The 21444-nt window shown below is 40.8% G+C and overlaps 4 protein-coding genes across 6 annotated transcripts in view; 2 read left to right on the plus strand and 2 right to left on the minus strand.

The window, feature by feature from the left end:
• lcmt2 (leucine carboxyl methyltransferase 2) overlaps positions 1-4402 on the minus strand; it is a 17091-nt gene extending 12689 nt beyond the window's left edge. The window contains exons 1-5 of the mRNA XM_028022868.1: positions 4318-4402; positions 2103-2364; positions 1138-1262; positions 962-1043; positions 23-209 (exon numbers count right to left, since the gene is read on the minus strand). Coding sequence (XP_027878669.1) covers positions 23-209; positions 962-1043; positions 1138-1262; positions 2103-2207 — 499 coding nt within the window. The 5' untranslated portion in view covers positions 2208-2364; positions 4318-4402. The remainder of the gene's footprint in view (positions 1-22; positions 210-961; positions 1044-1137; positions 1263-2102; positions 2365-4317) is intronic.
• Positions 4281-11224, plus strand: rab5b (RAB5B, member RAS oncogene family). Of its 2 annotated transcripts, XM_028022873.1 has the most exons (6): positions 4281-4418; positions 7760-8052; positions 8141-8292; positions 8403-8525; positions 9259-9352; positions 9469-11224. In XM_028022873.1, the coding sequence occupies exons 2-6, from the start codon at positions 7887-7889 to the stop codon at positions 9582-9584; spliced, it is 651 nt and encodes a 216-aa protein (XP_027878674.1). In that variant the 5' UTR covers positions 4281-4418; positions 7760-7886; the 3' UTR covers positions 9585-11224. The 2 variants fall into 2 exon arrangements, with proteins under 2 accessions (XP_027878674.1, XP_027878673.1); XM_028022872.1 differs by lacking the exon at positions 4281-4418 and having other exon boundaries at positions 6028-8052.
• Positions 10971-17231, minus strand: dbr1 (debranching RNA lariats 1). Of its 2 annotated transcripts, none has more exons than XM_028022871.1 (9): positions 17119-17231; positions 15559-15756; positions 15357-15481; positions 15204-15284; positions 15036-15121; positions 13740-13964; positions 13582-13659; positions 13358-13503; positions 10971-13009 (listed from the first exon to the last, which is right to left on the minus strand). In XM_028022871.1, the coding sequence occupies exons 2-9, from the start codon at positions 15753-15755 to the stop codon at positions 12325-12327; spliced, it is 1623 nt and encodes a 540-aa protein (XP_027878672.1). In that variant the 5' UTR covers position 15756; positions 17119-17231; the 3' UTR covers positions 10971-12324. The 2 variants fall into 2 exon arrangements, with proteins under 2 accessions (XP_027878672.1, XP_027878671.1); XM_028022870.1 differs by lacking the exon at positions 17119-17231 and adding an exon at positions 16631-16795.
• The window catches only part of armc8 (armadillo repeat containing 8), a 17512-nt gene continuing 13252 nt past the window's right edge, over positions 17185-21444 (plus strand). The window contains exons 1-2 of the mRNA XM_028022869.1: positions 17185-17315; positions 19108-19184. Coding sequence (XP_027878670.1) covers positions 17271-17315; positions 19108-19184 — 122 coding nt within the window. The 5' untranslated portion in view covers positions 17185-17270. The remainder of the gene's footprint in view (positions 17316-19107; positions 19185-21444) is intronic.

Here is a 21444-nt window from a genome sequence, read left to right on the forward strand (position 1 = left end):
TGTCATTTTAGGCATCAGGAACCTGGTTGAGGAATCGGAGGCAGGCAGGGGTCCAACATCCCTCTCAGTGTTGCATTAGAAGTGACCAGAGCAGCTTTGCGCCGCGCCACATCAGGAAAATCCACCTCAAACACGGCGGTTCCGTCCAGAGCTCCGTCTGCACAGAGGCGGAAATACAGAGAGTCGAAGCCGGCGCCCAGCGACAGAACCTGCAGCAGCGGAACACAAGAAACACAAAGAAGAACGCAGAAGAATGCAGGAAATTAAGAAGAGCATGACGGATTGTTGCTGTTATCGATTTGATCAACTGTCCAATGGTGGGATTTAGACAGTTTTCACCAACTCCAATGTAATACTTTTTAAGACCATTATTATGGCAGAAATGTTCAAAAGAAATTGGTATATAGCTTTAAGGTCAGTAGTCCCAAGATTTATTGTACAGAATAAATCTATAGGTTGGCAACAAATGTGGGCTGGTTGCAAAGACGAACATCATCCAGTGATTAATAAATTTACGCTTATTCATGATGGAGGCAAAAAAGCTAGCTAGATAAATTCTTTGCATCTGTCACTAATATAAATAATACTAATAATTGTTAGCCAGCTAGTTAGCAAGTACTAACAGTATTACTCACTAATAATACTTGCTAGTTAGCTATCAAGTATTAATATTGGTAATAAAAAAATACACTTAGTATTTTTTGACCATATGCTACCTAGGTAGCAAGTACAAGTAGCTAACTACTTAGCTGGCAAGTACTAGAATCTGTTACTTGCTGCTGATACTTGCTTGCTATCAAGCTAAACAATTTAAGGTCTTAATTTTAGATACATTCATTTAAGACTTTTTAATGATGCGAGTACAACCTGATGTCCATTTATGAGGAGGGACTTGATATAACATTTCATTTGAATTGGTTTTATTTATTGGTTGTATGAAAACGAACTCAACAGAACTCACCTGTCTCTTTGGACATTTCGCAGTGATGAGAAGGAAACGCCTCACACAGTGGTCCACAGCTCTCCAGCGCACAAAGTAGCCCCTAAAACATGCAAACATGCATTAAAGGCCGACTGACAGCAGCACCGCGATGATCCGGCTGGTTCACCTGTGAGGAGGCTCAGACATCTTCTCACCTGTTGATAAGCGGGGCTCTTCGAGATACTTTACACACAAAGTGTTGGATGAAAGGGTCCCTGAAGTATCCCTGCGCGGCGGCCGAAGCCTTGCTCACCACGCTGCTGTCGTTGGTTCCCTGCACCTGAGGCGGGAAAATAAACCGCTGCCATCAGAAGAATGATCTGTTCTGGAAAGTATTTTATTTTGAAATGTATTTATACTGTACTGGAATAGTACAATAGTTTACACTATTGGAAAACTGTCATTGCTATACCGGCTCAAAGACTTGTATCACATTCAATTCATATGCCAGTTGTAGTGTTTTACATTAAAAATGGCCAGAGTTATTACATGATTGGAAGTCATTCAATTACTAGGAATTATTGGTTGATAGTGTCCCTGCAGTACTGTATTTCAAAATAAAAGTTTAGCATTTCGAAAGATTTCCCTTTAGCTTACTTTAGTTATTCCAGACAGCTCTGCCTCCCATTCTACTCACAGGTGAGTTTCCTAACTGATTGTCCAAATTTTGTGGAGCATACTTTTATTGTTGTGTACATTTTTGTACACTGTACAAAACACCTTATATGTATAATACATGTACATTTTCTTTACAATATTAATATTAAATATACTCTGCTTTCTTTCTTTCTTTTTTTGCATGGAGGGACCCACAAAGTGTGTATACAATGTTATGTCCTACTCTAGGACTCACCAGTCAACCTGCTGTTCCAGAGACGTTTAATATAAAATGGAGTTTGGTTATTCAGTTTTTTAGCTTCACATTAAACGCTGACTAACTAAATCTCAGTGAGGAGGAAGACCGTGAGAAAACTCTCCCTCGTGGAGCCTTTATGAAGAGACCCATTACACTGTACTGATATTTAATGTGCAGTATTTCTTCCGAACTGTGCCACAGATAAGTTACACAGAGTACATTTACAGACAGGCTTTTTTCTGTGTATAGAGAAGCTGAACTTGCCGCCGTATCGCTGCCCTTTCTCTGCTTCTTTCTGGCTCTTGTTGCCACGACGCCACCGAGCTTTCCACTGCAAACTTCTTCTTCTTCTATTTCTCTGGGCCACATCACCAGATAAAATAAAGTGCAATCTGATAGGGATCTTTTGACATTAAAGTTCTGGCTCTTTCATCTGAACACTCCATCAAAAATGATACAAACATCCGCCACGTGAGGCAAACTTCCGACTTCCTTCTCATGTGGTTCTCGGTCGCCCTCAAGCGGCCTGGAGGTGGAAAGATCGCGTCAATCTTTGCTGCTCAATAGCAGCATCACCATACATTTATACAAAGCGATTCAAATTTTCTTTACAGGGGAAAGTGAGAACATTAAACTAAAAGAATTAGATTAAGAAACGTAATCTTATTTTACACTCTAATCTTGAAAAGAAAAACCTTTAAAACCAAATTTTAAAAAAATGAAACTGCAAGAAAAGCTAAATCCCCCCCTTTGGAAGAGGTTGACACTCCTTTTTAAAATCTCTGTCTTGCTGTACCTGTACGGTTAGAGAGATGGACATGGGAACTGGAGATATGATCCTTGCTCGTTATGATCAATGAAAATGATGGTTTTAAGATTTTAGGTTTAAGCGATTTAAGGACTGAAAGAAACAAGGCATTTGGCTGCTCCATTGATATATTTTCTTTGCACTTCCTTTTTGGAATTCACCAAGCTTAATTTGTTGAACATCTGTTAATGTGGGTTTGATGGGATTTGACATGGTTTCAGAATGCAAAGAAAGTAGAAGTTAATGTTTGTACCTTTAGAATGCCACATTGTAATCCTATCTGAGCTCCTATTAAGATCTATTTAGCCAAACATTTGTAAAATACTCCTAAAGCCTGCTACAGTTAGACATTTGCATAGGATTCTGAGTGACTCTAAAAAAAGACATTGAAAAAAGCTCCTGGTGAAACATTGATAAGTTCTTGTTTTATTGCTTACAGATTTCATATTTATTTCTTTTACGCATATTTGGCAATACCCTGTAAGTGGCAGACTGAGGAGGAGGAAATCTGGGAACTTTGTTAGTGTCAGCAGAGGTAATTTTTATAACCTTCTAGTCATAACGCACAGCAATTATGAGATAAAGTTCAAGGAGAAACAGTTTCGTTTTCGCTCAACAGAAACACGTCTTAAATAGTTTCTCTTCTTGATCAGTTCTGGTCTGGAGAGGACTGACCAGATGGACCCAAATTGTAAAAACGCGTGTTTAGGTTTGCCTTATTAGAAGAACCGCACACAGCCTGGACATTTTATGGTGCGACTGACACTTTTTTATTTTCTTGCCTATTCACAGAGACAAGAACCGTTCAGTTCACTTCAGTTCAATTCCCTTATTGTCTTCCAAGGGGGAAATTTATTTTGCAGCCAGAAATTTCAAACATACAAAACAACATAGAATACATAGACAACGTTTTAAAACAGACAAAACATACAAGCACTTGTCAGTCTTTCTTTAAAAACAAGCCAAATTTAATGAATCAATTAAATGCAGGTTTGGGTGATCCCAGTTTTGCTTTTGAGTGGACATTTATGATGCAAGGGAATTAAAAGGAAAGCAATAAAAAGCAAGATTATTAAAAGATGAATACTTTGTGTCATTCAAAACATTTTACTTTGGCAGAAACTATGTTAACCTCATGCTGACTCCCAGTGAGGTATCATGAGTTCTTTGTTTTTTTTTCTTCCATTGAGCACCACTATGCTCTCATGCTTTTTGTGAAACGTGCGGATCATCTCTAAAATTAAAATTTTTCCACAAAGGGCAATAGTGATGACTAAAAATAATATTTCTACGTCGCTTTTCATATTTTGGTAAAGATAACTAGAAAGCTTGACAGGAATGTTTATCTTTAAAATTCCGACTTTCAAATATTCAAATATTCCCCAATGAGTGCAAAGATGGAATTTCTTGGAAAATATCATTTCAATCCGCCATCTTTATTATTTTTAAACAAACCCCCTTTTCAACGCGTCTATTCTATTACAGACAGCCACTGCATTTACTTCTTATTAAAGAATAATTAATTTCAGTTGCATTTATTATGAACGCATTGTGTTCATGCTTGACTTATTCTGTACGTCCTTAGTTTTTGCTCAATAACTCAATAAACCGAGTAGATAACACTTCTTGTTTTCATTTCCCTTCATGCCAGTTTGACAATGCGGCACTCACCGCGCCTGCGCCAGATTACAGGAAGTGTTAACATTTGTCTTATAGCAGCAGCTGATAGCTCCACCAGAAAAGCCTGGGACACCTGCTGCCGCTCCAACACGGTAAATATCCTGTCGCTGGACCGTCAGTAAGAACACGCCGTGTCGGTAGAAGGAGAGAGAATCTCTGTTTCTAGTCCAGCGTCGAAGTACGAAGGTCTGTAGACTGAGTGGTGTCTCGGCTGGACCCGGCGGTGTGTGTCGTTGGCTCACACCGTGAGACAAGATAAGGTTCAGTGAGGGAGGAACCGTAGCGTGTCGTAACGATCCGCTCACAGAACCAGAGAGCTGGAGTCATGGAGTGATGGAGCCCCACTGGCCCCCAACCAACACTCCTTCTCCTCACTGTGTCGATTAGACGCAGAGGCTGCAGCATCAGAACCCGCGCTGAGACCTTCACCCTCCGTTCTGCAGATCTCAGGGTTGATCTGATTCAGACCTCTGTTGTCTGACAGGACATGTGAGAACATCGATCTGAAATTGTCTTATCTTCGCGCTGCGAATTTCTCACAGTCCTGCATTTTTAGTTTGTGTTGCTTGTCTTTGGGTGCCTAGCAGGAGGGGAGTGTTACTGTCATAGAGGATAGTCCTGGTAAAACATCATCTTTCACTTGAAAGATATGATCTAAAAAAGTTTTTATATAATCAGTAACATAAGATTTACTATGTGCTATAAAATGGCACTATGTGCATTTTCCAGGCACATAGTGCCATTTTATAGCACTATCAATTAACTACTTCAGTTTTTATAAAATGGTGTACTGTACATCAAATATGACTTAAAGGTGTTTAACTTGTTAATTTAACACCTTGAAATTTGGCTGCTGTCTCTTTAAAAACTCCTGCTCTTTCTGAAACTCCACCTTCAGGAAGTCATCACAACATGGCTCCTCTGTTAACCCTTTAACAACGTTTTTACCAGCGCTGCACTGAGCAGTAACACATGTAATGAGCTCAGCAGATGCACAGTTCCATCAGCATTTAGCAGTATTTGCTAATTGCTGCTGGCTAGTCTGAAGGAGTTAAGTGGGGGAGTTGTGAGTGAGGGCTTCTCTGAGTCGGAAGCTTGGAAACTGCAGCTCTACGGAGGGTCTGCACCAGCCCCGACTCCAGACAAGTTTAACAGGGGGGCATCGAGTTGTTTTGGGGGGCAAAATGAATCTATGTAGCTGAACATAAACAACATCATCAGTAGCCTACAGGCTACTTGTTAACAAGCTTAAGGTGCTGTATTGGTATTAGCTAGTCATCCTTTAGCTAACATTATCTGCATCCAACAGCATTACTCAACTCAGTCAGTTAGTTTGGGGGAAAACTGTGCAAAGTTCTTTGCGTTTTGCTGGTTTGCTGCCATGATTCTAACATACACCTGAGTATCTCTGCACAGTAGCAGCAGGTCTCCGTCGCTGCCACACAGGCGTAAACCCAGCGCGAGCCTCTCAGCTTCATGTTGTGTTTGAAAGCGGCTCGGACAAACAGGTTACGACGTGTTAACAACGGATTAAACAGTTTTAACTGCTGAAAACAGTGACAGAGGACACAGATATGGGAAGTGCGGAAGCCTCTACTGTATCAAATTGATATAGGAATAACAGACAGTTGGCCACGCAAAACAACAAACAGCTTCCAGTCCGGGGGGCGAGGGGGCACGGCTGAATCTGTGGGCGGGCATTGGGGGCATTGCCCGCCCATGCCGCCGGGCCTGGCCTGCGCCTCGAAGGCGGAGCTAGGTCCAACCAGGTGTTTTGAAAAGCTGAATCAATCAATCAGTAAATTTTAATTTCTCCCATGGCAGAATGGTTGCCATGGCAGATTCAAGGATTTTTCAAACATGCATGAGAAAATCAAGGCAACACCCAGGTGTCAATTTTACATAATGCTGCCCCTTTAACACTTTCATAAAAGCAGATGTTTTGTTGGTTTGCTGCTCAGGGGGATTCAACGTGAGGTGTTGACCTCGCGGTGAAGTAGGAAGAGCTCAGGACTGATCTTACACAAGTAAATGTTGCTCCTTGTGATAATGGCTATAACAGGCGTGTCAAACTCCAGTCTTCAAGGGCCACTGCCTTGCATTTTCAGATGTGCCACTGGTCCAACACATGGAAATCAAATGGCTGAATTACCTCCTCAGTATGTAGCCAATTTCTCCAGAGTCCTGCCAATGACCTAATTCTTTGATTCAGGGGTATTGCAGCAGAACCATGTGTAAAAGTTGCAGGACACGGACTGTCAAGGATTGGAGTTTTACACCTGTAGGCTATAGGGACCATTTTCAAATAGTAGAGTCCATGTTGCTGCAGAAATACGGATGATTCAAAAGTCAGATATGTTCAGGATAACTACCAGTCCATTGAGTTCAGTCAGAGTGTGTGCTAATCAGAGAAGCTCATGACAGGAAAACTAAAGGCTGCCTTGTTGTGGAACGCTACCTAGAGAATTGATTTGTCTCTCCGAAGAGTCCAACAGCTCTACATAGGTTTGAGAAGTTATATTAGCCGAGCCACTGCCTTTCTATGCAATTCTGCCAAATTCTCCCCTCCCTTCAGTGCTCTGAACAAAGCAAAGCGTAGAACAAGGGGCTGATTTTTACCAGTCTATGATTGTATTTAACCAAACCATGGGATTTTGGAACAGGGTCTTTTGCATAGGAAAGACCAAAAAGTCAGTGAGGGAGGAACTGTAGCGTCGTAACCAAATGTGAAGGAAGGTGATGGCTTGCTGCCATGAGGACCCGGCCAATATTGTAGTCATTGAGGTGACCATGAACTGCTTCGCCAACAAAATTTCCTGTGTCAAATATGAAGCCATTTGTGATGGCTCCACCTTGACCCAAACCGGGCAATGATGAGAACAAATAGTGCAAACACAACAACAACCTGTCAATAACAAGGAAAAGAAAACCTGTGGCTGGACGTCTAAAGAAATATTCCTGTTGAAGGGGGATCTAGAAGCTGTTGCATCAGGGACTCAATCTTTCCTTGTGTGCCATAAGTTGAGGTGGGAGGTTTGTCTTTAGCTAAAAAAATATTTGTATTGATATAGCATAGTGATTACATACGTCTTTTATCTTTATAATGTTTCTAGTCACATTAGACAAAGGTTGTGTTTTCTCCCTGGGTTTTATAGTCACTTCCCTCCAAAACTGACATTGTGTTTTGTTAACATTTCTTCAGATTTCTTTGAAAAGCGTTCCAACATGAGCTGTTGTGTTACTCTGACTCAGTTAAATATCTACAGGTTTCTTTCTGCACAGAGTCAGTTTGGAGGTAGACTGTACAAACTAAAACTTCACAATGATCTTCTAATTTAGACCAGTGGGGAGTAAAACCATAGATATTACTAAGTATGGAACCTGTTGTTGGAATTAACTTCACAAAAGTTAAAGTTTTTTCTTTTGCGCAAAGAAAAACACCAGAAGAGCACAAAGATCAAGCCAGCCCCAGTAACGAGTGTCTACTTGGGAGGCCACTCGGGTCACTGTTAGAGCAGCGTTCCAGGGAGGAGGCCCAGCCGTCTCCTGCACAGGTCGGTATGAGCTCCAGGGGGAGCGGCAGCCGATCCAACGGCTCGCTACCGCAGACCAAGATCTGCCAGTTCAAGCTGGTGCTGCTGGGGGACATGGCTGTGGGCAAGTCCAGCCTGGTACTACGCTTCGTCAAGGGACAGTTCGACGAGTTCCAGGAGACGACTATAGGAGGTGAGATGCAGTGGTGCTGATCAGGTGATCGTTCCGTATGAGAATACTTCGATGTTAACTTGTTGCTCTTTCATCCGTGTTTCTCCAGCTGCGTTCTTGGCTCAGTCGGTGTGTTTAGACGACACCACAGTGAAGTTTGAGATCTGGGACACAGCAGGGCAGGAGCGATACCACAGCCTGGCCCCCATGTACTACCGCGGAGCTCAGGCTGCCATCGTCGTCTTTGATATCACTAAACCGGTACATGAAGACAAAGAACACATTATTTATGAGTTAGTTTAAGTAAAATATGTTTAATTATACAGTCTTGTGAGAAGATCATTATTTTACCTCTGATTATGTGGTTGCAGGAGACCTTTGAGAGAGCTAAGGCCTGGGTGAAGGAGCTGCAGAGGCAGGCCAGTCCAAACATTGTTATCGCTCTGGCTGGAAACAAGGCCGACCTTGCTGAGAAAAGACTGGTAGAATATGAGGTACTACTTGTTTTTTTCCCCCAATTTTATTCTCTCTATATCCATAGTTTAGGAAGAAATTGACAAAAATTCTAAATCCTCTACACCAGTGGTCTCCAACTGCATTCCTTGAGGGCCACAGTCCTGCAGTTTTATAGACGTGTCCTTTGTCCTACACACTTGATTTCAATGGCTAAACTGCCTCAACAGCATACAGTCAAGCTCTACAGAACTCTGTGATGAGCTAATATCGGAACCAGGTGTGCTGAAGCAGAGACGGATCTAAAAGTTGCAGGACCCTGGCCCTAGTTTGAGACAACTGCTTTACACCTTCTCTTTTGGGAGAGGTCACAGTAGGGACAGTCCATTACTTGTCCTGCTACTTCCTACTTCAGTCAGTGTGCAGAGTGGGGTTTTACATTGTCCTGTTGAATAATAGAAGGATATCCCTGGAAACCAGGGTCTTGTATTCAGTGTACAGGGCCCGACTAAAGTTTTAAGCCCACACACAAGACCAAGACCCGCTAAAGTTTTAGCTGTACCATGACTAAATGATGGAAAGCTTATGAGGTGTGAATATTTTTGAAGGGGGGGACGAACTCTTCAGACCTCTGTGTATCACTAGTTTATGGTAGAATGGTTGTATTGCTAGAGCAGTCCACCCCTGGTAAGGCCATTCAAAACAACATCCAATTCATTAAACCCCTCCAATGAGAAGGACAATTGTCTTCTTGTCCTTCTCTGTGTTACGAAGGAAGCCCAGACATATGCTGAGGACACTGGTCTGCTGTTCATGGAGACGTCTGCCAAGACAGCCATGAACGTCAACGAGCTTTTCTTGGCTATTGGTGAGACACCTTGTATCAGATTCAACACATTTAGCTCTTTTGTAAATGAATTAATAACCTGGAATATGTGTTGTAATTTGCTAATCCAATTACAACTCTCGTTTACTCTGCTGTAGCAAAAAAGATGCCAAAAACAGACACGCAGAACCCAACACACGCAGCACGACATCGGGGAGTGAACCTCCAGGATCCAGATGCCCACTCCACCCGAGCCTGCTGCGGTGGGAACTAAAGCTCCTGAACCACCCCGCTGCGTATCAACTCCCCCATCCATTCTCCCCTCCACCACAGTCCTGACTCCGCCACGTCGTGTTGCAGCAACATCCAGGGGTGAGCCTGATGTTGGGAAACCTGACGTCCGCTCCCCTCTGTGCGTTGCGTCCATCCTCCAGCCCAAGCAGACAGAAACTCAAAGGAACGGTTAAGACAGAAGAAGAATGGTGCCAAATGAATTAAGGGCAGGCACTTGAGTTTGCCCACCAGACTTGGAGATTTTACTTTTGGAAATAACAGGCGAAGACCAAGATTGAGGATTGCAAAACAAAGGAATGTGCAAGGCAGTGGCAGTTCTGTTGTAGTATTTAGCACTAATTGTGAAAATCCTGTTTCTCTCTGCCTTGCATCAGTTTACCCACTGTCCTGTTGCATAAACTGAACAGCACATTTTTGTGAGTGGACAGAAACCATTAGAAAAGGGAGCTTTCTTCTTCTTTGTGGAGCTTGCTTTGTCTCATTTTGAACTGATCGAAGTCTGCTGTGAATACTGCCCCATAACACTGTCCTAGAATGATCTGTAACCCTTCTGTCATGCTTGAAAAGATCCATATCACAATTTCTCAAGTGTGTCAGCCTGGTCAAATTTCTAGTGTGATGGTTTAGACTTCATTTCCTTCCGGCTGTAATATTCCAGCCTGTCATGTCCTGTAGTCTAGGTAGAAACTTAAATTCACTACATGAGGCCAACGTGTTAGCGCACACAAAGCTAAATCTGTTTGTATTTAGGTATTTAAGATGCAATGTTGAGAAACTCCCTGCAGTCAGTGCATGAGCAGTGATAAAGAAAGAGGGGAAACTTTACCACAACACTATGGCCTTGATGTGGAGGGGATGTTGGGCACTAAACAGTGAACAGCGGGGAAATCCAAAGGGTTCAGATTGGCATCAAATACCAGAATCCTGCTGTGAGTAGATCTCTTAAACCAGCTGAAGGGCTGCATTGAGTAATAGAGGTGATTCGACTGCAGATAATACCATGGTGTCTGCTTCTGTGCATGTAAAAATTCTCGCCTCAGATCACTGATATCCTGGGGTTGTTTGTTTAGTTATGTGGAGGAAAGCAGAAAGGATCTAAAATGAAGCTCAAAATAACCCATGTTTCCCTGTGGGATCTTTTCTGCCCGTCTTCTGATAAGTGTCCCTCGTTTGTCTCTTGTCACGGTGATCTTAGATGGTTTTATGAATTAACTTATTTTCAGACAATGCTCTTGAAACGAGTTAGGTGTGCTTGTTAGCTGTCAAACCTCGCAGAAGAAAACAGGACAAAAAAAATTTGTTGGTAAAACACGAGAACAGAAGTGCCTACTCCAAGTTTTCTTTTTCCTTGGTGTGACTTTTTTTTGTGGACAGGGTGCAGGAAAAGCACTTCCCTGACACTGGCTCGTATTTAAAACAACATGGCGCCTTGTCGTTAAGCTACACTGTAATGGCTCTTTGAATGGATGTAAAGAGATCTTGTCAAAAACACTGTATGTCATATATTGTCCTTATTTTAATGAAAGTGTATGTTGACTTTAGCAGATCACACTTGTAAACCTGGAATGGATTGTTCAAAGGACTCTAATCAGTGTTATAAATCTATTTGATTTAAATCAACAGTGGTGACCAGTGCAATATTTTCCCTTTTCAATTTCTTGAAAAACCCTTTTAAGTCCTTTCAAAAAAGTATTTATGCAATTTGGAGACAAGTTCATGCAAAACGACCTAAAAATGAGGATATAACAGTGTAGTTAATAAAGCTAACAATAAGCTACTTGGAAGGAACACTACAGGCAGGCTCTGTCAGAAAGAAAATCTGTTGGAAGTTCTACACAGGATACTGAATAGCAGAAGGTGAAGTGTGATGGAAAGGTGGACATTGAACTCAAGCTTTAATGTGTAATCTCAATGAATCCAAAGAAAAGCTAACAATAGCTAGTATGCTAGCAGTAGCTGTCTTTAGCAATTACGTCAATATTAGCACATTCGCCCTTTTAACTGGCAACCCCTGCAAAGACAAAATAAAATCTAGAATCTGACTGAACGTCAATTTCATCTGTGGTTTAAAAAATAAGAGCTACTATAATTACCAGAATTTATAATGAGCCAAACACGAAGTTTTAATGGGTGGTTCCCTTGTTTGATTTCAAATACAATAAAAGATTTCAAGTTTACGTAATGCATCATTCTGTGTTCAGTAGTTTTTCTTCTAGCATGAAACTGATGCAATTTTACTTAAAGAGCTCAGTCTTGTTGGAAGTGGGCTCTTAAAAGTCAGAAAAATTATCCAAAACTATTTAGAAAGTTTGAGCACCTGCAGAAAATATAGAAATACATAATTCTGCTTGCAGATCACTAGGAAAAAATACACTCTGTACTTTTGTTAGGATAGTGAGAGAAATTTATTTGCAAGTTCCTTATTAAAATTTATTCATATTTTGCTGAAAAATTTTAAAAAAAAAATCAGTATGGCTGATGGTTCAGCCGTACTGCATTGAAAATACTGTTTCTAATAGCCACAATTGACTTTTTTGTTTTAGTGGATTATTCTAAAAAAAATAAAATAAAAAAAATGTTCAGCTTTTTTAATCTTTCTCATTAAATGAGAATTTCCTATTACCAAAAATAACTGAAATTCAACCTATTTTCTAAAATGATCTGGCTCCGTTTAAAACACATAAAATGACATCTTAATAAAGAAGTCCGTTTCCTGCGTTCTAACCCTCACACTCGTCATCGTCCGTGGCCTGGTAAATGAGCTGGTTCCTGCGTTTGATTATCGGAGTCGTGTTCCTGCTTCCCGCTTCGCCGCTGCTCCGCTTCAGGATGCGAGCGGCGGCCTCCTCGTCACCGCATCGTCCTTCCTGTTCGCCCTCTGGCTGAGCGGGAAGAGCTCTGGGGGTAGAGTGGGAGGGGGGCGGCAGGTCCATCAGGACGGAGGGGGAGATGGTAGATTTGGGCTCTGGCAGGACCATCCGACTGGGGGTGTGGGTATCTGAGGGCAGGTCCGCCTTTGCTCCTTTCTCCTCCTCCTCCTCCTCTTCCCACTCGTCTTCGATGGTGATCTCATCAGGGTTAAAAGAACTGGACAACCCTGAAGTATCCGTCGGATACTCGCTGGGTTCATCCAGACTTTCATCCTCGTCCTCCCTGGTGGTGCTCTGGGACCTGCCTGCGTCGTCGCCTCTCTGTCCGACCTTACAGTAGATGTCTGTGAGGCCCAGCTTGGTGCAGAGCTCTGTCGTTTGTGGGTTGGTGTTGTAGCTCGGGGGGGCGTGTGGCTGGGGGTGGCCGGGGTCATACGGCGGGACGGTACGGCTGAAGTTGTCTGGAATGCTGAGTTCCCCGCTGAGATCCTCCATCACCTGCATCATGTCCGCCTCCGAAGCTCTGAAGTCCCACCTGACGGTTACAGACAATCCACAGCAGCGTCAGGGGAAACCACTGTTCACGACCAACAAAATCACAAATTCTTGAATTCTTTTGCTTGCGATAAGAGTGAGAATTTATCCTCAGTAGCAGTTTTCACACTGAAGAGTGTTTTTGTGTTGTTGTTGGTGTGATCCCTAAAAATTATTGGATTTTTGAGGTTCTAATCAGTCAGTCGAGCTAAAAATGCTGCAATTTAACAGTTTCTCTGCAAATGTCAAAGTTATTTGTTAATAAAAAAAAAGTTTAAGCTTACTGTATGCTGAGATTCATTTAGATTGAGTGTATATCATGTCATTTTTCTTGGGAACCTTTGCGTACCGTTCGTGCAAGCCGTTGTTCTCTGGCGGGTTCCAGCGCTGAGGAGTGGTCACCTGTAAACTGTTGGTGGCTTTCAGAACAGCAAACCACTCTGGGTCATATTCCAGACCTTCAGATGAACTCGATCTGTCTGGAATATCAACAATCTGAAAGATACAAAGATATACTGTAAACACACACATGTATGAAATAGCATAGTATCTATGAAGAAGACTTCCTCTGACCTGCAAAAACTCTCTGTAGGGGAGACATTTATCCAGAGACAGGAACTTGGTGACACGTGGGGCTGCGTTACCCTTAGGCTACGAAGACGAGAACCAAGTTAGTTTTTGTTTCTTTAAAAACTGAGCCATATTCCACCTGGAGAGACTGAGACACTTACTGGATGCTGCATGAGAGCAGCAAACTTTACATGGAGATGTGCAGAGAACCAGTAGCTGGGCTGCAGATGGGCCAGCAGCTCCTCAGCAGCCGGACTTCCCAGTGTGTTGGTCTCCACTTCCGACCGCAGGAACTTCTTCTTCCGCAGCAGATCCTCCGTGTTTCCATAGTGGTAGATTCTTCGAGGCCAGTCATGGCTCATGAAAATATCTATGGGCATCTGGATCTTTTTTTTTTTTTTTTGAAACAGTAATTTACCAATAAGACAACAAAAAAACACAACAAAAAACAATATGCAATTCATATCTAAGCCTGTCACAATAAGCAAGGAATCAGTTAATCACATAATATGCTGAGACTTCATAATCCATTTTATTTATGGTTTTAGTTTTCTATGTTTTTTTTTTAAATTTCTGTTCTACTTATTGTTTTTGGTCGTCATGTGTTACTTTGGATATTAAAAAAAATCTTCCAGTTCCAGAGTTCTTTTCAAAATTGAAGTGGCAGTATTATGTGTCTTCCAGGCATATAGAGCCATTTTATACCACACTCAAGTAACTATGTTAACTTGAGCTGTTATTAAAATTAAGTGTATATCAAATATGATTTAAAAAGAAATTTGACTACCTAATTTAACACCTTGAAATTGGGCCTCTGTCTCTTTAAAAACGCCTGCTCTTTCTGAAACTCCACCTTCAGAAAGTCATCACAACATGGCTCCTCTATTAAACCTTTAGCAAAGCTTTTTTACCAGCGTTGCACTGAGAAGTAGCTCCTATAATGAGCTCAGCAGATGTGAAGTTCCACCAGGTGTTTGCTAATTGCTGCTGGCTAGTTTATAGGAGCTGTGTGCTCCTTCAGAGTAGCTGTTGTGGGAGAGGAGGAAGCTCAGAAGCCTGGAAATTGCAGGAACTTCCTGCTCGAAGGCAGAGCTAGGTCCACCCAGGCGTTTTGCACAGCCGAAAGGTTGCCATGGAGATTAAAAGATTCTGAAACATGCATGAAATAATCCAGGCAACAGGTATGCTTTTGATGAGGAAATAAAATTCTAACATGATGTGAAACTCAAATAAGTAAATTTTACAAAACACTGCACCTTTAAAGTTTATTGCCCATCGAGAGAGTGAATTTGAATTATACCGTCATCGATACATTACATGAAAATGGTCTCAAAACAACAATATTAGCGTTTATCGCAAGAACGTCTGGGACAATTTGTCAACCAGCAAAATGTGTTATTGTGACAGACCTGTTCATATCTAAAAGATTTGCAGCTGAACATTAGATCTTGATGTACCTGTTTCAGTTTAAACACCTCCATATTCCTGATGTGGTACACACTCCGGAGCGTTTCGGGATTATACGGAGGGAATTCGTGGTGACCTTAAGGGAAACACGCTCTGTCAGTGGAAAAAAACATATCAAAATATTTTATATATTTCAAAATATATATAAATGAACAAACCCTTTCTGTAGTCGTGTGATTTATAGATTCCAGACAGGCCACCGATCCTGATCCCTTTATAGCGGACGACACCAGCGTAACCTGGAGACAAAAAGCCAAGTTAATATTAGTTAATGTATCGGACGCCCAGGTCTACAACCTTCTGCTGCTTACCCAGGTAATAAATGTTTGGAGCAACCCAGCCTCCGTACGGCAGCTCCTGCAGGTGGTTGGAAGCCTCATGGTTCCCTCCGATGAAGATGGTGAGAACTGGAGCCTTCTTCTCTCCAGAGTAATACCTGCAACAGTCCCATCACGTCTCAGCAATGTCTGCTCCACCGCCATCGTCACCACCAACCAAAACCAAACCACTGACTTGTAAAATGTCTGCATCGTCCGGTACTTTGCAGGCACTGCCATGCACTTCAAGTCTCCCTCATTCCGCACTGCCTGGAAGTCTCCACAGCAGAGCAGCAGATCCACTTTGATCGACTCCTTCTTCTCCAGATACTCAATGGTCTCATAGATCTTGTCCAGCTCGCCATGGCAACAGCCTTCTACTGCGATCTTCATGCTGCGGGGGAACAGGTGAGCTGCAGATTACCAAACGAACTTACATTCACACTGTGAGGTTTAGTGATCGGCATGAGATGCCATCGACTATTACAAATATTTGAAATTTGACTTCTGTCAAAATTTTATTTTTGGTTATGAGAATGTAAATGGAGAATGTGCAAGATGAGTTGTACTGTTTGTTTTTTTTTTACACCAAAATTTGCAAACTATTTTAAAAAGCTTGCGGAAGGAAACCCAAAGTGTTTGACACAAGTCAGTTATACTGTTTATAAGGCAATGCAAGCAAATACTGAGGAAATGCATGTAAACTTCTGACTTTGAAGACATTATTATTTACATCTATTCCATTTTCTTCCTCTCATTATTGTAAAAATTAGAATATAGAAATGATTTTGGTAATTCTAACTAAAACAAGAGAAGTTCGGTTTGATTTAACTTGATTTAAAAGGTGGACGTTTCAACTGTTACACTACTCAATAAACCATTGTAATTGTTTCATTGTATGACGTCACCATGGTCTGTGTCTTAGGCATTCTAAGCCTTTGCATGCAGTTAATCAGTTTTTGATAATGACAACCTACAAATTCAATTGTACATAATATATTCATAGCAAGCAAATACTGACTTTAAATGCCTTAAGAACGTGAATATGAAAGTTTTTTTCTGACTTGGTGCTGCTATTTATCAAAAGCATAGCTTTAACAAAGCCTAATTTACAACAAAAAAATACATTTCCATTCTGGCAGCCAGATTATTAGTAGTAGCTCAAGTTCTACAGCAACAAACCAAACACAGCACGCCTCAGCTAGCAATGGCTTTTGAGACGAAACGATGCAACGACAGAAGCAGAAGTAAAGCAATTCAGGACATACGTGAATCAAGTTTTAGCTGAGGCGGTTACTGGTCTCCAGGGATTGTCCATAGAGGTTCTAATTTTCTTCAAAACACATGATTTTGTTACTAATCCACAGTTGAAAGCGATAGAACCAATTTTCCCACCTTGCTTTTATCATTCAACGCGCATGCGCAGCACTCTTTGAGCGTGTTTTCAGACTCGGAAGCAGATTCATCCTGAATGTGTTGATTACATTTTTTTAAATTGTTGTTTAAGATTTGTGTTTCTAAATATCATCTATGATGAAAAATAATATTCTAATGAGGAGTTCCTAGCTTTGCTTTAATTTTGACGCTGGTTTGATCTTGGTAACGTATCGAATCGGGCTGAAAAGGAGGACACCTACGTCACTCTTATAAACAACATTTACCTAAGTGGTAAAGCCACAGACTGTCAGACAGCTCGCCAACACAACCAGGGCTGTTTTGTTCTGTATCCAGTAATAATTATCACAGCCGAACTCACACAGGATTCTGGTGCGTTATTAGGAAAGGAGAGTTCGTGGAAAGCCCCGTGGACGGCCGCCGTTACTTTTTAAAGCCGCTCATAGTTGCTCTGGGGGGCGGAGTGTCCTCGGAGTGCTGCGCCGATTGGGGCGCCCGCTTGGAGGAAGAGAGATGGCGTGCTTATTGGAGGCCCCTCTCCGCATCAGTGTTCTGTCTGTGAGTCTCACTCTCATAATTTAAGCCGGTTTGCAAAATGCTCCCCACAAAATCAAGCGGTTGATATCATGGAAACGGTCATAAACAGCTCGGGAGAGTTAAACCCCAGCATTAGCTCTGGAGGCTCAACGGGCTCAGCAGCATGTAGCTGTGCACCTACATAGCTGTTAAGGGGAACGTTTTTCACTGCCCCTTCGCTCCGCCGGGCGGAAACATATGAAACACTATTACTGACGAGTTTGTCTCAGGGACGCCCGCCCCAGCGGTGCTCTCCCAAAAACAAATGAACCAACCACAGGAGCTGTCATGTCAGTGTCATTTGGAGTGAGTTAGCAGCTAGCTGCAAATTGAAAGTGTTTAAGCAGTTTAAACATGTTTACACACCACATAAAGCTCCAACTGAAGACAGTCATGGGAGTTAATTTCTATTTCCACTACCTGTTATAATTTGTTTTAAACCACTGAACCTCCTGCTTAGTCTTACGTTTGTAAACTTAGCGTTGTTAAGCTAACGTCAAATCCTGTGAAGTTAGCAGTGTACAATTAAGCTAACGCAGCTAATACATCTGTCAGCTCCATTATAGTTTTGAGTGAAAATAAGCCAAAGTGGTGCCATTTTTAGGATATTGCGAAACCTTTAAACTAGAGTTAATGGCTGCTTGATATTATTTAGCTAAAGTTTAGTGAAGGGTAAAAAGAAGCAGTCACAAGATACCCACATTTTAGCTACACAGAATCGAAAATATTGTTTTGTTTGCGTATTTTTGAGCATGAAAAGCTCTTACAATATCTGTATTGTAACAATGTGCGATCAACCTATGTGAGAAAGCTGCGAACAGAAGTGATGTTGCAGGTGGAGTCATGTTGTGTGCGTGTGTTGGCATCCGGAGCCATCCAACAGTATCACTGTGCTGTTAGCTGGCGGACCTTTAATTCTCAGGGGTCATGTGGAGAGTTCTGGTCCAACCTGTCAGTGGAATAAACAAAGTTTTCTGGTGTCACATGCAGCCGCATTAAATGACACATAAAACAGCTTTGTTGGGGGGCTGCTAGAATGAAGACTTCTGTATGCATTAGAGAACACATGATTGTTTCTAAGCGAGCTAGAGTTAAGTTGTGTTTTGTGATTTATGTTTGAAAAGCTCATGAGATTGTTGTTTTACTGAAATGCTACGTATTTGTCCAGCATGAACGTCAAGAAAAGAACATTGTGTTGGAAATTCTTCAGATTTGCTTGTTTATTAGCTCTCTCGACTCAAATCTGCACTGTTGTTTGTATTGTGTAAGAAAACAGGCGAAGACTTAACCATTATATTCAAAAGTAATTGCGCTCTTCCAGATAATTAGCTTTTTGTGGTGTAGCAACCACAAGTTTTAATGTACTTTATGTAGTATTTATGTGACAAACCAACAGTGGCATCCATTTTTATTCAGTTTTCCTGAGTCCGTCCTTTGTAGAACTATAACCACATTTTTCTGTAAATACGGCTGGATGCTTTCTTCCAGGATTGCCCAAGCTGAAGAACAGCATCCAAACAGGATGATGCTACAATGGGAGATGCAGAGTCCAGGGCCACGCGTTAAATATTTTGGAGACCAGGGGAGGATTTTCCTTTAACTTCACCATTATGCACAGCTTTGTGTTGGTCACATACAATACCTATATAATGCATTGAAGGTTGTGGTTTTAATGTGGCAAACCGTGAATGGTTCAAATAGTCTGAACACTCTTGGTGTTGGAGTTAATATCTCTGGATTCGTATAGTTATATTTATTGGTTTTGTCTACACAGGAAGTCACCGCCACCAGTCGCCATTATGTTGACCGACTTTTCGACCCTGACCCACAGAAAGTCCTGCAGGGAGTCATGTGAGTCTAGCGGTGCTGAGGTTCTTCAGTTAAGCATTATGTTTTAAAAAGCTGCCTGTTTTTGAAAATTCTTTTTTTGACCAATTGTTCTGTATGGAAAATGCATTAATGATTCACTTATACAAATAAGCAACACAATGTTTTTACCAAAATGAATCAGTTTATGATAAAAGCAGGTGAAGTATTTTTGCATGTAGTTTCTATGATTTCTTGTCTTCCTGGTTTATAAATATGACAGATATTATATGTCATCTCAGTGCTGGGTAATATGGAAAAAAAAAATATTACAATACGTATTTTTCTATTTTTATTGAAGGGTCACAGTGTTTAAAGTTTCAAATTAATCCAGTTTCTAAGTTGGCTTTTATCTGAACACAAAGTACAATTAAAATAAACATTATTAATGATGACATTTATTCTCAAAAGTCACCCTTAAATGAAACAGAATTCCTTCAAGCCTCATGGAACATTATGCATTACAAGTGAAGAAGCAAAAAACCTCCAAAACATTTACAAACTATATGAAGATGTAAATATGTTAATGTGAAAGCCTAAAATAGGGAAAATCAAGTTGACAGGTTACAATCTATCTTTTAAAAATGCTTTGAAGAAATGGGAACTAGATACCTACTATTTGATAAACCACACATTGCCTGTCATATTAATTTTTAAAGCCTACCTTGATCTTTGGTATTTTCATTTTCTGTTTCTCCTTTAAAATATTAGTTATTTTATTTCTGTGCTATAATTCTACATGAGGACACAATTATCTTGGCAGTGAGCTGAGCTGTATGGTAAGGGAGGTAAAATAAATAGAATAATCCCCAAAGCCCACTTTGGAAGAACTTCAGCAGAGACTTATATCTCTAGACTCCATAACAACCATTAGATGCGAACTACATCCCAACTGGTAGCTTGGTAGACACATGTAAACCTGTGGAGTTTGCTAAACTTTACTGGAACTGGAACAGGAACATATGACCATTGCTGAGAATCGTAAGAGATCTGTGATCCTGTGGGACTGTTTCCCTTCAAAACAATGATTGATTTATTAAACCTAACCATACATGGTCAAAGCAACACAGAAGTTTTTCTTCAGATATAAAACCAATCTTCTTTCATCTTCACCTCAACACCCAGACCTAAATCCTGTAGAAAACCTTTGTCTGTGTAGATACAGAGGTCAGATTCCTCCTTCTGTGCTCAAACTAAGTAAAGGTTTTGAGAAGATCAAGTGTTTTGCTGTCGGCATATAGAGGTTGTAGATCATTTCCAGTTAATAATTTTATAACTGTGTGCCGTGATTTGGGTTATTTTAACGTAGCTCATGTTTCAGGATATTATGGAAGCCCCATTTTTCCAATGAGAGATTTTCCTGAAGTGAACCAATATGTATATATGTACATGTTTTCATCTGATACTCTGTATCAGAACTCAGCATAAGGTAGATGACATGTAGTCTATTTTCTGGTTATTTTTATCCTTTGAGGTTACTAGCTCTAGTTACGGCTCGTAGCTCTCTGCTATCTAAACTCCAGCTGCACTTTTCCACCAGCTTCACTCAGCTGCTGTTTGATGTAATTTGGGTCACTGGCACAGCAGAAGAAAGGTTGCGTCAATAAATATGTGTTAAGCAAGTGCATATTGGACTTCAGATTTATAGAAATCAATTAGTTACACATTAATATTTTCAGTTTCACCTCAATTAAGCATATCAAATATTTCATCTCTGGTGCAATTATTAAACCATGCTTTTTTTTTTTACTAAAAAATGATAATCTGGTGATAATATGAATTTTCCATGACAAAAATGAATTAACATAACAATGTGGTCACTTTGTCACGATAAAGGATTTGCTCCCTTGTAAATTTCTTCTTTTTTTTTACTTTCTTGCCACACTAATGTTTCTGATTGTACAACGTTTTTTTTTTTTTTTTTCCAGATTAAACAAAGATGATATGGGTAAAAACAAAATGAAGTTTAGAAATTATGATATTATTTAATAAGGCAAAACTATCTAAAATAAATTATCTAAATCATGAATTGTTTTTAACTAGATTTTTTCCGTTCAATTTTATTACCCACACTAAGACCTGATTATAAACTCATCTGTAAAGTTGAGAAATCCCTTCACATACACTATCATGATTGACAGCGCTAAGACCCTCTCCTGGCTCTGATTGGTTGTTTCTGAGCAGCAGCCATACATTTCTGCAGATGGTGATAGGACCACAGTGAGGAGGTGGAATAGTTTATTAC

This window comes from Xiphophorus couchianus, chromosome 7 (assembly GCF_001444195.1).
Source record: "Xiphophorus couchianus chromosome 7, X_couchianus-1.0, whole genome shotgun sequence".
NCBI classification, from domain to species: domain Eukaryota; kingdom Metazoa; phylum Chordata; class Actinopteri; order Cyprinodontiformes; family Poeciliidae; genus Xiphophorus; species Xiphophorus couchianus.

What these genes read in the sequence shown, in the direction of transcription:
- dbr1 (XM_028022871.1), bottom strand. Translation starts at nt 15,755, where the DNA reads ATGAAGATCGCAGTAGAAGGCTGTTGCCATGGCGAGCTGGACAAGATC. An exon ending in AGGTGTTTAAACTGAAACAG is followed by an intron (nt 13,965 to 15,035) that starts GTACATCAAGAT and finishes AAAAAAAAAAAG; the next exon opens with ATCCAGATGCCCATAGATAT. An exon ending in CCTACAGAGAGTTTTTGCAG is followed by an intron (nt 13,504 to 13,581) that starts GTCAGAGGAAGT and finishes TGTATCTTTCAG; the next exon opens with ATTGTTGATATTCCAGACAG.
- rab5b (XM_028022872.1), top strand. Translation starts at nt 7,701, where the DNA reads ATGGAACCTGTTGTTGGAATTAACTTCACAAAAGTTAAAGTTTTTTCT. An exon ending in CCAGGAGACGACTATAGGAG is followed by an intron (nt 8,053 to 8,140) that starts GTGAGATGCAGT and finishes GTGTTTCTCCAG; the next exon opens with CTGCGTTCTTGGCTCAGTCG. An exon ending in AAAGACTGGTAGAATATGAG is followed by an intron (nt 8,526 to 9,258) that starts GTACTACTTGTT and finishes TGTGTTACGAAG; the next exon opens with GAAGCCCAGACATATGCTGA.